A 14,664-nucleotide genomic window follows, 5' to 3' on the forward strand; every position below is an offset into this window, starting at 1 on the left:
TTGTCTGCAAACTGTCCCTAAATACCACAGTTCGTTTCTTACTATGTTATAGAGCCCCCGATTATGACCTTGGTCATATGAACAAGCTAATTGCACTACTAATGTGGGTAGCTTCCTGCCCGCACCCCCTTATCTTTCTTGGTGACCTCAATTTAATTGGACCCTAAACGAATGTACAACATGCAACCCTGTACTGTGTTGCGTCACCTGTAAAGTTATGGAATCAATTATAAACCAATCCATCACCCTCCACTTAGAGACAAACAACCTATCTAACAAGCAGTTTGGTTTTAGAAAAAAATTGTTCTGTAATCTGCAACTCCTACACTGTAGAAACATTTGGACCACACATCTTGACAAGGATAAAGCAATAGATGCAATTTACATAGACTTCTGTAAAGCCTTGGGATTCAGTGGTGCACAACAAACTACTGTTGAAACTAAGTTCTTACGGCATCTCTGGATCCCTGCACGTGGGTAGCCACGTTCCTGTCCAACAGGCAACAAATAGTCAAAACAGGGAGGGCCCGGACTTCCGGTTTGCTGTTTGTCGCTGCCAGACGTTCCTTTGGGATCGTCAGCTTCCATTGCCTGTCAGAGCCGCCTTCACAACGGAATGGCGGCTCGAAAAAACTCAGTTTCCATGAGGAAACGGAGATAGAGCCGGCAGGGGTGGGTAGAACTCTCTGCGGAGTCCCAAAAGTTTTTCCTTTACTTTTGGGACGGAGCGGATGAGATGCCCCGTATCCCCAGCCGCTGCTCCGGGCTTTGGGAGACCTCTGCTGATGCAGAGCCAGGCGTCAAAAGCAAGCCTGCAAATTTAACAGACTACTCAAAGAAAATGTGAGCTGGACCTGTAATACTGAACCGCAAGTATTTTACTGATTTTTTAAAAAAATTACTTAAGAGAGAGGAGGAAAAGAAAGAGGAAAAAAAGTCTTTTAAAATGGCGTCGGCTGGAGGAGAGACTGAAAGGGAAAGTCCTTCCGTTTTCTATTACTACAATGTAGCGGAATAAATACCACTGGCTACATTTGTAGACAAAACTTCGCTCCTGTGTCTTTTTCTCTTTTTCTTCCCTTGGAGACTTGATATTGTTGTTGATTGGAAAGAAGTCCCTTTTTTTTTTCCTTGCTTTTTTTTTAACAAAGCCTGCCTGGGCGGAAACATGGCACTGAGACTCATAAAGTCAGATAAACAAGAAGGGGGGGGGATTCCCCCACCAACAACTTAAAGGAACAAGTCTTAACTCTTCAGTCTCAGAAACCTGATTTTAATATAATAGAAATTTTTATAGAGGAGATTGAAAGAAGGGAGGAGATTGTGAATCAGCAACTTGAAAAATTTAAGCAGGAAATTAAAGAATTGGTGAAATCTAAGTTTGATTCTTTGGAGAAAAAATTCTCAAAAGTGGCTAATGGCTTTACAGAATTTATGATACAGTTGGACACAAATACTAATGTACTAGAGTCTAAAATGGAAGAAATTCAAGATAAATTGGACAATAGAATTCAAAAAATTGAAAATGATTTGACAAACACTCAGGATAATAGCTTAGAAGAAAAACCTAAAATGGACGCTGATCAAAAGTATGGTAATGCAGAAAATCTGCAACAGAAGATTGAAAAAGAGATTTTAATGGTACAATACAACTTCACAGAATATGGGATAAGATTAAGAGGTTTGCAGGAAAATAATAGAGATGATTTAAGGAAAATATCTTCTGAATTTCTAGCTGGGATTCTAAAGGTTCAACCTGATGAAGTGTTTTGTAGGATTGACAGAGTTTATCGAATCAACTCCTGGATTGCCAAGCAAAGGCAATTTCCTAGAGATGTGGTGATTTATTTTACAGATAAAGAAATTAGGAATAATATCGTGCAAAATTCCTTTAATTCTAATTTGCAATTGTATGGAAGAAAGATTTGGATTTACAAGGAACTCCCACCTAAGATATTGATGGAAAGGAAGAAATTCGGTTTTCTGGTGAATGAGTTAAAAAAGAGAAATATCCCATTCAGGTGGGACGCCCCAGTTGGTATTATATTTAGATACCAAGGAGAAAGATATCAGCGAAGTACTGTTGAAAGAGCGGAAGAATTTTATCAAAATAGGTTGAAAATGAATTTAACATCTTCAGGTATAATACAGGATAAGCAGAAGGAGCCGGAAATAAAGGTAAAATATCGAATTACAGAGACTGTACCAGATGAATTGCCTTTGGATTTATTGGATACCCCAGCTGGACTATCTACAAATTTGAGAGAAGTGGCATCTAACCTTAATGTGATGACTTATCAAGGCAAGGATAAGCATGGAAACCAATTAGGGGATATACAAGGGATAAAAAAGAAACATGAGATACAAAAGCAAAACCAACAAGACCAATCTACAAAGCAGAATAAAAACCGACCAGATGATACACAATTTGTAGAAAGGAAACCAGGATGGAAACCAAACCCACAAAAAGAAAAGAAAAAAAGAAATAGGTGGCATAAAAATAGAAATTTCTAAATCAGGCAACAGTGAAGCCAGTGACTTTAAAATATGAATGATTATGTGTAAACACACAAGAGGCGACGTATTGGTTAATATCATCCTGAGGATTGTGGCAGATCTCTGCATGGCCGTAATCTGGGGACGTGAAATGAGCCTTAAACTGATGGATTTGAATTATCTATTTTGGAATTTCTTTTTGTGTTGATAAACATATTATATTATCTTGAATCACAAGGCAAGAGAATTATGCTGGGGCATGCAGAAGATCGGGTTGTTACCCACTACGATGATGGGAATTAATAATCCTGATGAAACCCATAATTATTACTATATGGAATATAATTATAATGTCACTCGGGTGGTTGTTTTTACTTTTATATATATAAGAAGATATTTACTACTGATGGGGGCAGATATGATTGAAGATCCTGAATAAACTGTTGCACCAGCAAGCTATGTTACCCGATTATGGATGTTGGTTCTACCAATCCAGTGGAAAGACCTCAAAGAAGATACTATATGGATTATAAATTTAAAGTCATTGTCTTTTCTTTTTTTTTATTTAGATATAATGGAAAATATAGACATATATTTTTAAGTAGTGTGGGCAGTGAATCAAAGATATTAAGAAATGTTGTGTATGGTAATTTTGCATGATAGTGGGCGAATAAGCTAGTTAGTAGATTGATTAGTCTAAGAAAAGGGATTTTTAAGTGATATATTTAGGGGAGTGGAGGAAATGGATAGAGTGGAATAAATGTTAAACTAGATTTTATGGGGAAGGCCGCTTTGAAATGTTATAGTAATATATATAGAAGATTAAATGTTAAAGTAGGACTTATCGTATAGTTTTAAAGTGGAGAAGTTATTCTATAATGTCATAGTATAATGTCTTTTTTTTCCCCTTTCTTTTCTCTTTTCTGAAATGTATGGATAAAGGGGGATGTTATAATATTAATAATATTTTTAGTAAGTAAAGGTCAATATCTAGAGGAGGGAGTAAGTAATCTGTTATGAATTAGGTTTTTTTTTTTGTTATGAAGAAGTCACAGGGGGGGATGGGTGGGGAGGGGGGATTAGGGAGGGGGAGGGAGAGGGGGAAAAAAAGGGGGGAAAAATTTGTATTTGAAAACTTTTTCAATAAAAAAAAAAAAATAGGGAGGGCCCAATCATATCTGGCACCTGTTAACAGCGGTGTCTCCCAAGGCAGCATTTTAGGACCCACACTCTTTACGCTTTACATCAATAATCTATGTGATATTAAAAGCAGCTGTGTCCTCTTCGCTGATGATGTAAAATTATTCAACACCACTGACAATGCTGTTGCCCTACAAAGCAACATTGATTATGTGTCAGAATGGTCATGCAGTTGGCAACTCCAAATCTCAACTAATAAATGCTCTGTCCTTCACATTGGCAAAGAAAATCACAACACCACATACAAGTTGGGTGGAAATGATCTCGTAGACGACCCTCACTTTGTCAAGGACCTAGGAGTACTCATCTCAAACAATCTAAGCCCCAGAGCTCACTGTAACAGCATTGCCAAAAAGGCATTAAGAATTGTTAACCTAATCTGGCAAAGCTTCTTCTCCGGTAACATTGTGACTTCTGACCATTTTTCACAGTTACAACCTCAGGGTAACAGTAACAGAGTTGGAAGGGACCTTGGAGGTCATCTAGTCCAACCCCCTGCTCACGCAAGGGACTGGTACTAGGGATTCAAACAGCCGAACTGCCGACCTTTCTGATCGACAAGCTCAGTGTCTGAGCCACCTAGTACTGCTAACTAAGGCATACAAAACCTTTGCCAGACCAATTCTTGAATATAGCTCATCCGCCTGGAATCCACACTGTATATTGGACATTAACATGATTGAGCGGGTCCAGGGGTATTTTACGAGAAGAGTACTCCCCTCCTCTACTCACAATAGAATCCCTTATGCCACCAGACTTGAAATTCTGGGCTTGGACAACCTGGAACTGTGCCGCCTGTGGTCTGGTGGGTATCTCCTGTGCCACCCTCGCTGTACCCTGGAGCAAGGCCTTCCCCTTTATACTTCCATTCCAGAGCCCTGGGCAGCGGTGGGCAAGCACCCAGTCCAGCCCTCCAGCACTGGGATTCCGCAGCTGACCACAGCCCAGCTTCCTCAAGGGGGCATTGAGGGCACTGACTCCTTCCATAAGGACAAAGCTGTTGCCAGTGCCGGGCGCAGAGGCAAAAGTGGAGAAGCGAGGGGAGGGGAGGGCACAGAGCCAAAGGTAAGGAGTCAGAATCCAGGCGCAGAAATGGAAAAGCGAGGGGGGAATGGGGAGAAGGTGTAGGAAGCAGAATCCAGGCGCAGAAATGGAAAAGCGAGGGGGGGATGGGGAAAAAGGTGTAGGAAGCAGAATCCAGGCGCAGAAATGGAAAATCGAGGGGGGATGGGGAAGAAGGTGTAGGAAGCAGAATCCAGGCGCAGAAATGGAAAAGCGAGGGGGGAATGGGGAAGAAGGTGTAGGAAGCAGAATCCAGGCGCAGAAATGGAAAAGCGAGGGGGGAATGGGGAGGAGGTCACAGCAGGTGGGGGGCAACGGCTGCGGCTGAAAGGGGAGCTCCAGGCAGCTCCCTCGGGGCTGTGGGAAACCGCAGGCTTTCCAGATGGGACTTACAGGAGTCCGATTCCCAAAGTGCAGTGCTCCAAAAGACTCTCTCTCCCAGGCAACAGCAGCAGGGGACAGAAGCAGCAGCCACTGGAGAGTACATGATGGAGCCCTCCACATGTTCTCCAGCAACCTGTTTTATCTCCCCCGCTCTCTTGCTGGGAGAGAGAGAGAGAGAGAGAGAGAGAGTTTTCGCAGCACTGCGCTTTGGGTCCTGGTAAGTCCAGAAAGCTCTGCTCCAGAGAGAAACAGGATTCAACCTGTTTCTCTTTGCCAGGCTTTCCGGATGGGACTTACAGAACCCAAAGCGCTGTGCTGCGAAACACTCTTTCACTCTCCCAGCAAGGGAGTGGTGGAGAGAAAACAGGTCACTGGAGAACAATGCTCCATGTGATCAGCAGCTGCTTCTCTCCATTGCTCTCTTGCTGGGGGAGCATCTTTTGCAGCACAGCGCTTTGGGGACCCATCCGGAGAGCCAGGCACAGAGAAACAGCCAGGTTGAAGGCTGGTACTTTCAGCACCCACGAGGCTTGGAGCAGTTTTGGAGGTTGTTAAGGAGGACCACTCCTTGGCCCCAGCTATGCGTTTTCAAGCCTGGGCTGCTTGGAGTGAAAAGCTATTGCAATAGTCCGGACTTGAAAACACATGACTAGGGCCGAGGAGTGATCCTCCTTAACAACAATGTTCCGCGTGGGCACTGGCATGCCTTCCCCTCTGCCATCAGCCATGGGAGGAAGGTAAGGTCATGACCCTGGTGGTGTTGTGGTCCGTTGTGTTGTGGTGTCCGTTGGTGGTGTTGTGGTGTTTTTTTGCATTTGCAAAAAACATTGCTTTGAAAAGTTAAAAAAAAAAAGTTGGCCATGCCCACCCAGTCACATTACCCCCCCTCCCACCAAGCCATGCCCACAGAACCGGTAGTAACAAATTTTACATTTCACCCCTAGGCCATGGGCCACTCCAGAGCCTCCAGAAACTGATAGGAGTGAGACAGAGGAACCGGAGGAGCCTGTTCCTAATGCATGCATGAGACGAGCTGCCAGAAGCCAAGAGCAGCTCAAGCAAAGAGGACAACTTGGGAGTAGGGCCAAGGGATGATTGACCCCTCCCATAAGGCTTAAAACAGACCAGCAACAGCGTTTGGGCTTTGCCGGAAAACAACGTTGGTAGCTTCGCCTTCTTCATCTACGTCTTGTATTTATTTTTGTATCTGTGACTTCTGAACGTTTGCCAAGAAAGGCCTTTGGCAGCTTGCCTAATTGGACAAGGTTTGCGATAGGACTGAGGAATTTGTGTTGGGAGGAATTTGCTTTAATTTGGTTGAACGACGCTGGGAATGAAGTAATTCTCAGCTGTTCAAATAAAGTTTGTTTGTTTTTTCACTGACTGATTTTCCTACTACTTACTTGGGCCTGGGTCACAACAGGTGAGGACAGTGGGGGGCCCACGGCAAGCTAGGCTGCAGTCAGCGCGGTCTGGAATGGTGCCGTGCCAGGCGGTGGTGGCTTAGCCAGCCACGCGAGCTCAGTGGCGACTGTGGAGGGGGGGTGCAGCAAGCTCCGGGGAGGGGTGAAGCTAGCGGGACTTACCTGTAGGCAGGAGGAGGCAACTCAGTTGGGGTGCAGGGCAGGCACCACATGGGAAGGCAGCTTAGGCAGCCAAGCCGCCTGGGAGGTGAGGGTTGGGTGTGGTTAGTGAGCGGTGACTGGGCGACCGGTTTGGGGGCATGGCCAGCCAGCGGTTGCTACCGTTACCCAGGCCAAATTATTCGTGCAAACCAGTAGAAACCCACCGCTGGTGAGAACCCACTGTAGTACCCAGTAAGCTGAACAGCTGGGGGCACCTACATGAACAATTCATGAAGAATGGGTACCCACAATCATTTGTTACAAGATGTATGCGGTGGGGAGAGAAAGGAAGAAACAAGGTACAACACCAACCACATGGCACACCCTCCCATACATCAAAAATATTTCAGAAGCTGTAGAACACAACCTCTGAGATCTGCAAGTGGACATTGCACACCACCCAGAGGCTACCATACGAGGACAAATTATGCATTGTAAAGATCGCTTGGAGGTGGGAGATACTTCCAATGTAATCTACTGAATCCCCTGCATGGATTGCCTGTCTCTATGTAGGACAGTTGGGGAGGAAATTAACGACCAGATTGCAAGAACACTAGCGAGCAGTCAGACAAGGAGACTCAAACTCATTAGTAGCCTCACACTGCAATGAACAATGATATACATTCAATTTTGCAGCTATTAAGATTGTTGGATGAGCAGCCAGGGAAGTGATTGAAGCCAGGGAAATGGGCACCTCGTTAATCAACAGGAGTGTTGATTTATCACCATCTTATCAAGTACTTAAAGGCAGAAGACTTAACAGCAAATGACTTAATAGCCAGTCATCAACAGCCCAATCAACATCTAAAAAGCCACATACAACAGGCACCACATAAATACCACACACACAATAGCCCAAAACATACACTCTGCTAGAAAGAAGTTCCCTGAAGATGGGCTCCAGAAACAAGTCTGAAAGCTGGGAAGACTAAGCCTCTGGCCCTGGTGGCCAACCCAGATTAGATTCTGCAACATTATCCTGGAACATGTATATTCACTTTCATTCATGTAAAATATTGGTTGTCTATTTTATAAACTATCACATTTATTTCTCTTTTTTAAAGCAAAAGATGGTTATAACATTCTTCTCCTAGTCATAGAGGAAGACATAATAGTATACTGTGTTACATTCACTTTCTCTTTCCCTCCTTCCATTTGTTAAATTTATATCTGATCTTTCTCTTTTAAAAGTTATATAGTGACTCCTTCCCTTTATTTTAACTTTCTTCCTGTCATTCAGCTCTCTTCAACCACTTTCTAATTTTCATAAAATTCTGTCCTTTTCTTTATAAGAATGTATACAATTAATGTTGTTCTTTCCTTAAAATGATGAAAGTAATTTACTATTTCAGAAGGGCATATTTAATAATTAATAGATTTAAGAAGATCAGATAAAGCCAATGCTTTAGTTTAGAAAAATTACAATTACTAGAGTGTAGAAGCAGGTAGATGGTTACCTCTATACTTAATATACCTTTTGCATAATTTTTGTCCACTGAATTAGCTGCTAATTAACTGCTCAACTGTTGATCAAACAGACTGAAGCAAAAAAAAAAAAATCCTCTAGAAGTATTAGGCATTCCATTTTCTTTTTAAACTTATATATGCTCTTCACCCACCTGCCCCTTTTATGTACATATTTGATAAAATAGTAATAAAAGAAAACTGAACTATTTAAATAATGAATTACCTCAAACAGATTTCCCCTGTCTCAGTTATATTTGGATGCCAGATTCTTGTCAAACATTTTACCTTTGGAGGCTGTCAAAGAATAAAACAGAGATTACAACTTGTTATATATGAAAGGCAAATTGCTCCTTCTTCATCTCCCTACCTTCTATGTATCTCAGCTCCATGAAAATACATAAAAGACAGACAATTCCTATCCCCGCCCCTTCTAACATATTTTTTCTTAATTTTCTACTTAGCTATAAAAATAAAGTATTGGGCAAACCATGCATTATTAACAAAAGCATGACAAAGGTTTACATATATCAAATTAGAAACATTTTAATGTCTTTCACTTAAAGCCAACTCATATTATTAGGAAACTAAATGATATTTGATGGATACAAATCAAGTTAGCACTGGGCTCAGTTCTGGTTAGGATGATGTGATTTCTGACTTCTTTAAACATAGTATCTATTCCCTTAAAGCTTGGTTAAAACTTACTTTAGAAGTTTGGAAAAAATGAAAACATTCTTTGGCTCCTTACTTTTCTTCTGTACCTTCATTCCTAAATCATCCTTTTTTTAAAAGCAAAGGATAGTTCTGTTTAATATAAGGAATGGAAAGATACAAAAATTTATAGCAGAATTGTAATTACTAATGTGTTATATATTGTGTTTTAATCTGAAGCACTATTGAGTGATTTTCATAAGATTCATCAGAAACCGAACAAAAAAGTTGGCCACTGAATATGGTAATTTGTACCAATTGGAATATAAATTTGCTAACAAAATCTAGAACAGCTACAATTTATATTGTCTAATTTTAGCAGTGTCTATTGTAAACCTTTGGGTTATCTTCATAATCAGTTTTGATGACTTGGTAAAATAAATTTAACAAGTATTCTGTGCTGCAACATAAGAAACCCAAATTATCTTCAGGGGCGGGTGGGTTAAGATTAAGATTACAATTAAACAACAACATTGGCTTTAATTACAATTAAATGAAGTAGATGAATATAATTTTTCATAAATTTTAATGGGCTTAAGGGACCAAATGTAGATTGTGAAGGAATGAAGGTATTGACTCATTTGATATTAAAATATTACTTCTGACCAGCTCTTTGGCACAAATCCTACTATTGGTTTAATGTCTATATTCCTTAACATACATAAATTGATACAACAGAAGAAACTGATTCAATTGATTTAAAGGAATTGATTCAATTCCTGCTGTTTTGTCTGAAAAATTAATGTAAGAGTTCGGAAAACCCTGCAATGAAGGATAAATTTATTGAATTATGATCACAATTAATTCATGATGTTTTTTTCATAATAAAGTTTGTACAAATGTCATTCTATGCTAAAAATATAGGTGCTTTAAATGTTTGTATTTTTCTTTAAAATCACAAACTTAATACTGAATTAAAATATTTATAATTTACAAATAATTTTATGATTTTTCTTCCCATCTTTTTAAATTTATAATTTTTTTTCATAGAAGACAAACCAAAAGAAAAAAGGAAAGAAATAAGAAAGTGTGAAAAAATTTAAACGAGGGAAAGATTAAATATTATGAATGTCTTCCAAGCTTTTCAACAGATAATTGTAATTTTATTTTCCCTATTCCCCTGATGCAATACAAGTCTCTTCAGCCTCTCATTTAATCCACAACTTTCTTAATCTTCAGATCCATAGATCACAGAACCTAGAAATAATAGGGTTGGAAGGAATCTTGCAGATCTTACTTTTCTGTGAAATTCATATTTTGAAGATTATTTGATTTTTCTTTTAGCAAGGTTTCCAAACATTCAGAAAAAAAATTGTTTTTTCTCTGACTAAATCACTTTTGCCATTTCTGTAAATTCTGACTTCTTCACTTTCCATTCCTCCACCGCTGTGATTATTTTTTTCCTTTTCTCACTTACTTTTCCTTTGGCCTTATTACTTTTTAAACTGTACCTTTATTTTAGTTTTACCCTGAAGTTCTGCTTTTTAACAAAAAGTAACCCAACAAAGCAATAGGACCTGTTGTTTTTTTTTAAAAAGATGAACAGGTTTGTATAGGAAAGGCCTATGAAAATGTTTATAGAATGCAATACTTTAATGCAAAACTCTCAGTTGTAGGATACCACAGTGATCAACATTTATTTCATTTATATTCAACATCTACATGAAGTCACCAGGTGAAATCATCCATCAACTCATGGTCAGGTATCACCTGTCCACTCCTGACACCCAACTTTATACTCTGACTTTGAGTGAATGAACTGATGGTGTCCAAGTGCTCCAAGATACCTTAAAATTGATATACCAGAGGTATACGTTGAGGCTTAATACTAATAAGGTGCAAAGGTTTAGAGTTCATAAACCGTCCGACTTAGAACAGTTCTCATGTTCAGTTCTAAACAAAGAAATACTCCCCCATGTAGAATTGTTGTGTAACTTGGGGATCCTCCCGAGTTACAGCACTTGCTTGATGAGCAAATGGCAACTATGGTTAAGAGTATCTTGTACAAAAATTATAATCCTTCCTGGAATGGTGGGCACTAAACATAGTCAGTCATGGCTTAGTCACCTCTAGCTTTTATTCTACATAGAAGTGACTCTGAATAGCATGTGGAAGCTGTTACTGATCCAGAATGCAGCAACCCAGTTAGTTATAGGCATGCTTCAGTACACCCATATAACCCTTTAATAATTTGAAAACTGCACTGGCTCCTTTTTGACTCTTAAGTGCAATTCAAGGTGCTGGTTTAAAGCCCTTCATGGTTTAGAAAATGAATATATTTTCAGATGGCCACAGACATCTGAATGGAACTTTTTCCTTGGCTTTTAGAAAGAGATTTAATACGTGTCTACTTTTTTTTAGCCATAGGGGGAAATATTATAACTTCTCTCTCTTCTGAAGAATGTTGTTTTAAATTTTAGGTCACTGACTGCGATATCTGGGAGGAGTTTGATCCTGTGGCTCCCGAGGATGTGGACAGGGTTCTGGGTAGGATTAGTGCCGCCACATGTTTATTGGACCTGTGTCCCTCCTGGTTGGTACTGGCCTCCCGGGAGGTTACACGAGGCTGGCTCCAGGGGTTCATAAGTGCTTCTCTGAGCGAGGGTGCCTTTCCCGCTGCCTTGAAAGAGGCGGTGGTGAGGCCCCTCCTCAAGAAGCCTTCCCTGGACCTGGCTGAATTAGCCAATTACCGTCCGGTCTCCAACCTTCGTTTCATGGCGAAGGTTGTTGAGAGTGTGGTGGCACGACAACTGCCTGGGCACCTGGATGAAGCTATCTATCTGGACCCATACCAGTCGGGCTTCAGGCAGGGGTACAGCACAGAAACGGCATTGGTTGGTGGATGATCTCTGAAGGGCTCGGGACAGGGGTTGCTCCTCTGTCCTGGTCCTGTTAGATCTCTCAGTGGCTTTTGATACCATCGACCATGGTATCATGCTGCAGCGGTTGAGGGGGTTAGGAATAGGGGGCACCGTTTTGCCGTGGTACTCCTCCTTCCTCTCCAACCGCTCGCAGTTCGTGTTGACAGGGGGGCAGAGGTCGACTTTGAGGCGCCTTGCATGGGGAGTGCCGCAGGGGTCGGTCCTCTTGCCCCTTCCGTTCAACATTTATGTGAAGCTGCTGGGTGAGATCATCCGTGGTTTTGGGTGAGAGTCCATCTGTACGCTGATGATACTCAGCTGTACATCTCAACCCCAGACCACCCCAACGATGCCCTTGATGTGATGTCTCATTGCCTGGAGGCCGTGCGGGTCTGGATGGGGAGAAATAGACTCAGGCTCAACCCCTCCAAGACCGAGTGGCTGTGGTTTCCGGCGCCGCAATATAGTCAGCTGGTACCATCGCTGACTATTGGGGGTGAGTCTTTACCCCCCACAGAGAGGGCTCGCAATCGGCTGTCTTTAGAAGAACATATGACGGCCGTGGCCAGGGGGGCTTTCTATCAGGTTTGCCTGATCCGCCAGTTGCGGCCCTTTCTGGACCGTGACGCCTTGCGCACAGTAACTCACGCCCTTGTCACCTCCCGACTGGACTACTGCAATGCTCTCTACATGGGGCTCCCCTTGAAAAGCACCCAGAGGCTCCAGCTGGTCCAGAATGCGGCCGCGCGGGTGGTTATGGGCGCAACTCGTTGTGCCCATGTGACACCCCTCCTGCGTGAGCTGCACTGTCTCCCAGTGATCTTCCGGGTGCGATTCAAGGTGTTGGTTACCACCTTTAAAGCGCTCCATGGCATTGGACCTGGGTACCTTCGAGACCGTCTTCTGCCACCAGTAGCCTCCAACCTGCCAGTCCGCTCCCACAGAGAGGGTCTGGTCTCCTCAGGGTGCCATCGGCCAAATTATGTCGGCTGGCGACACACAGGGGGAGGGCCTTCTCTGTGGGAGCCCCTGCCCTTTGGAATGAACTCCCCCCCGAAATTCGCAAAATCTCTGATCTCCGTGTATTTCGCTGTGCCCTCAAAACCATGTTGTTCCGCCAGGCTGGGCTATCAATATAAGATTTTAATTGGTTTTAATTGGGATTTTAAATTTGGGGTTTTATAAATTGGGCCTATTATTTAATAATTTTAATTATTTTTAAATATTGTCTGTCGTTGTGTTTTTAATTAGGCTGTAGACCGCCCTGAGTCCTTCGGGAGAAGGGCGGTATAGAAATAAAATTAATAAATAAATAAAATAAATTCCCAGTTTTTTATTCTGAACCCCCCTTAAGGATTTGCTTAGTTATTAGTGTTTACACTGCTATGCTGTTTATTTTGAATCTGAATTATATTTAATTATATTTTAAAAAATCAAAGTAATCTCTCCTATATCTTCCCAGTCATTTTCTTTCTCACTGACATAAAATAACAGGGTTGGAAGGATCCTTGGAAGTCTTTTAGTCCAACCCCCAGCTCAAGCAGGAAACCCTTTACCACTGTAGACAAATGGTTGTTCAATCTCTTCTGGAGATTTTCAAGTGATGGAGCACCCACAATTTCTGGTGGCAAACCATTCCATGGATTAATTGTTCTCACTGTCAGGAAATTTCTCCTTAATCCTAGATTGGATCTCTTTAGTAAACTTCTACCTGTTACTCTTTCTCCTGTCCTCAGGTCCTTTGAAGAATAGGTCAATCCCTTCTTCTCTGTGACAAACCCTCAAGACATTGGAAGACTGCTATCATATCATCCCTAGTCTTTCTCTTTGTTAGACTGGACATATCTTGTTCCCACAAGCATTCATCGCATAATTTAGACTCCAGACTTATTATATTTGTTGTTCTTCTCTACACTGTAGAGCTTCAAAACCTTTTTGATATTGTGGGGACCAGAATTGGACACAGTATTTCAAGTGTGGTCTCACCAGTGCAGTATAAAGAGATACTATCACTTCATGTGATCTTGAAACTATATCTCAATTGATGCAATTTAGGACTGAATTGGTCTTTTTGGCAGCTGTGGAACATTGCAGGCTTATACTTAAGTGGTTGTCCATTAGGATACCTAGATCTTTCTCACATTCCCTACTGATGAGCCAGATACCTGTGAATTTGAATCATGAATCATTCATTCCGGGATGTGTCAAATGGCATGTGAAAAGGTTCAGATTTAATTGCTTAAACGATTTGATCTTGCTGTGTCTATAGCTTTTTATTGGATTCAAAATATGAATGCATTTTAACTTCAGGAGGAATTTTCCTATTTTCCCAGCACAGGTGGAAGTTAAACATGTTTGGGCATTATTAGGCAAAACTTTGATTTTTTTTCTTTCATGAGAAATTGACACACTGGAGCAAGAACTTATTTTAAAATGGCCAACAATACATTTTCTGTAAGGGACATACTGGGATCATTAATCTTAATGATCAAGTAATAACATATTTAAAGCTTTTGAGATTTTATAATTTATGAAGAATGCTGAATGGTATTAAAAATACTTGATATATACATTGTTTAGCTTCAATGCCCTTGCAGCCTCTGCAATTCTAGAAACAATGTGAGTGTTGGAAAAGACTTCTGAAAGTAAATGCACTTTAATTATTGCAAAAAAGGAGATATTTTGGAATAGTGAATTGGAGTACCCAAATCATTTGATTGATAGCTTAAGCAATATTTGACATCTTTTTTATGAGCCAAACCACATTTAGTTCAGGGGGAAAAAAATTCAACGTCTTGTAAGGCATTTCAGATTTGGTAGGATGCAGAAAAGATGAGTTACACTACTACTACATTCTG

General features: G+C 41.2%; 1 protein-coding gene across 9 annotated transcripts in view; it reads right to left on the minus strand.

Moving 5' to 3' along the window:
• The window catches only part of UBE2F (ubiquitin conjugating enzyme E2 F (putative)), a 178,856-nt gene that overhangs the window by 80,730 nt on the left and 83,462 nt on the right, over positions 1-14,664 (minus strand). For all 9 annotated transcript variants that reach the window (XR_015732083.1, XM_087885707.1, XM_034426200.3 and 6 more), the window contains one exon: positions 8,458-8,528. Coding sequence is in view for 8 of the 9 variants with exons in the window: in XM_087885707.1 (XP_087741833.1) it covers positions 8,458-8,528 (71 nt within the window). In the remaining variant the exon portion in view is untranslated. The remainder of the gene's footprint in view (positions 1-8,457; positions 8,529-14,664) is intronic.

The sequence above is a fragment of the Pantherophis guttatus genome, chromosome 1 (genome assembly GCF_059756535.1).
Source record: "Pantherophis guttatus breed Tessera chromosome 1, ASM5975653v1, whole genome shotgun sequence".
Lineage (NCBI taxonomy): Eukaryota > Metazoa > Chordata > Lepidosauria > Squamata > Colubridae > Pantherophis > Pantherophis guttatus.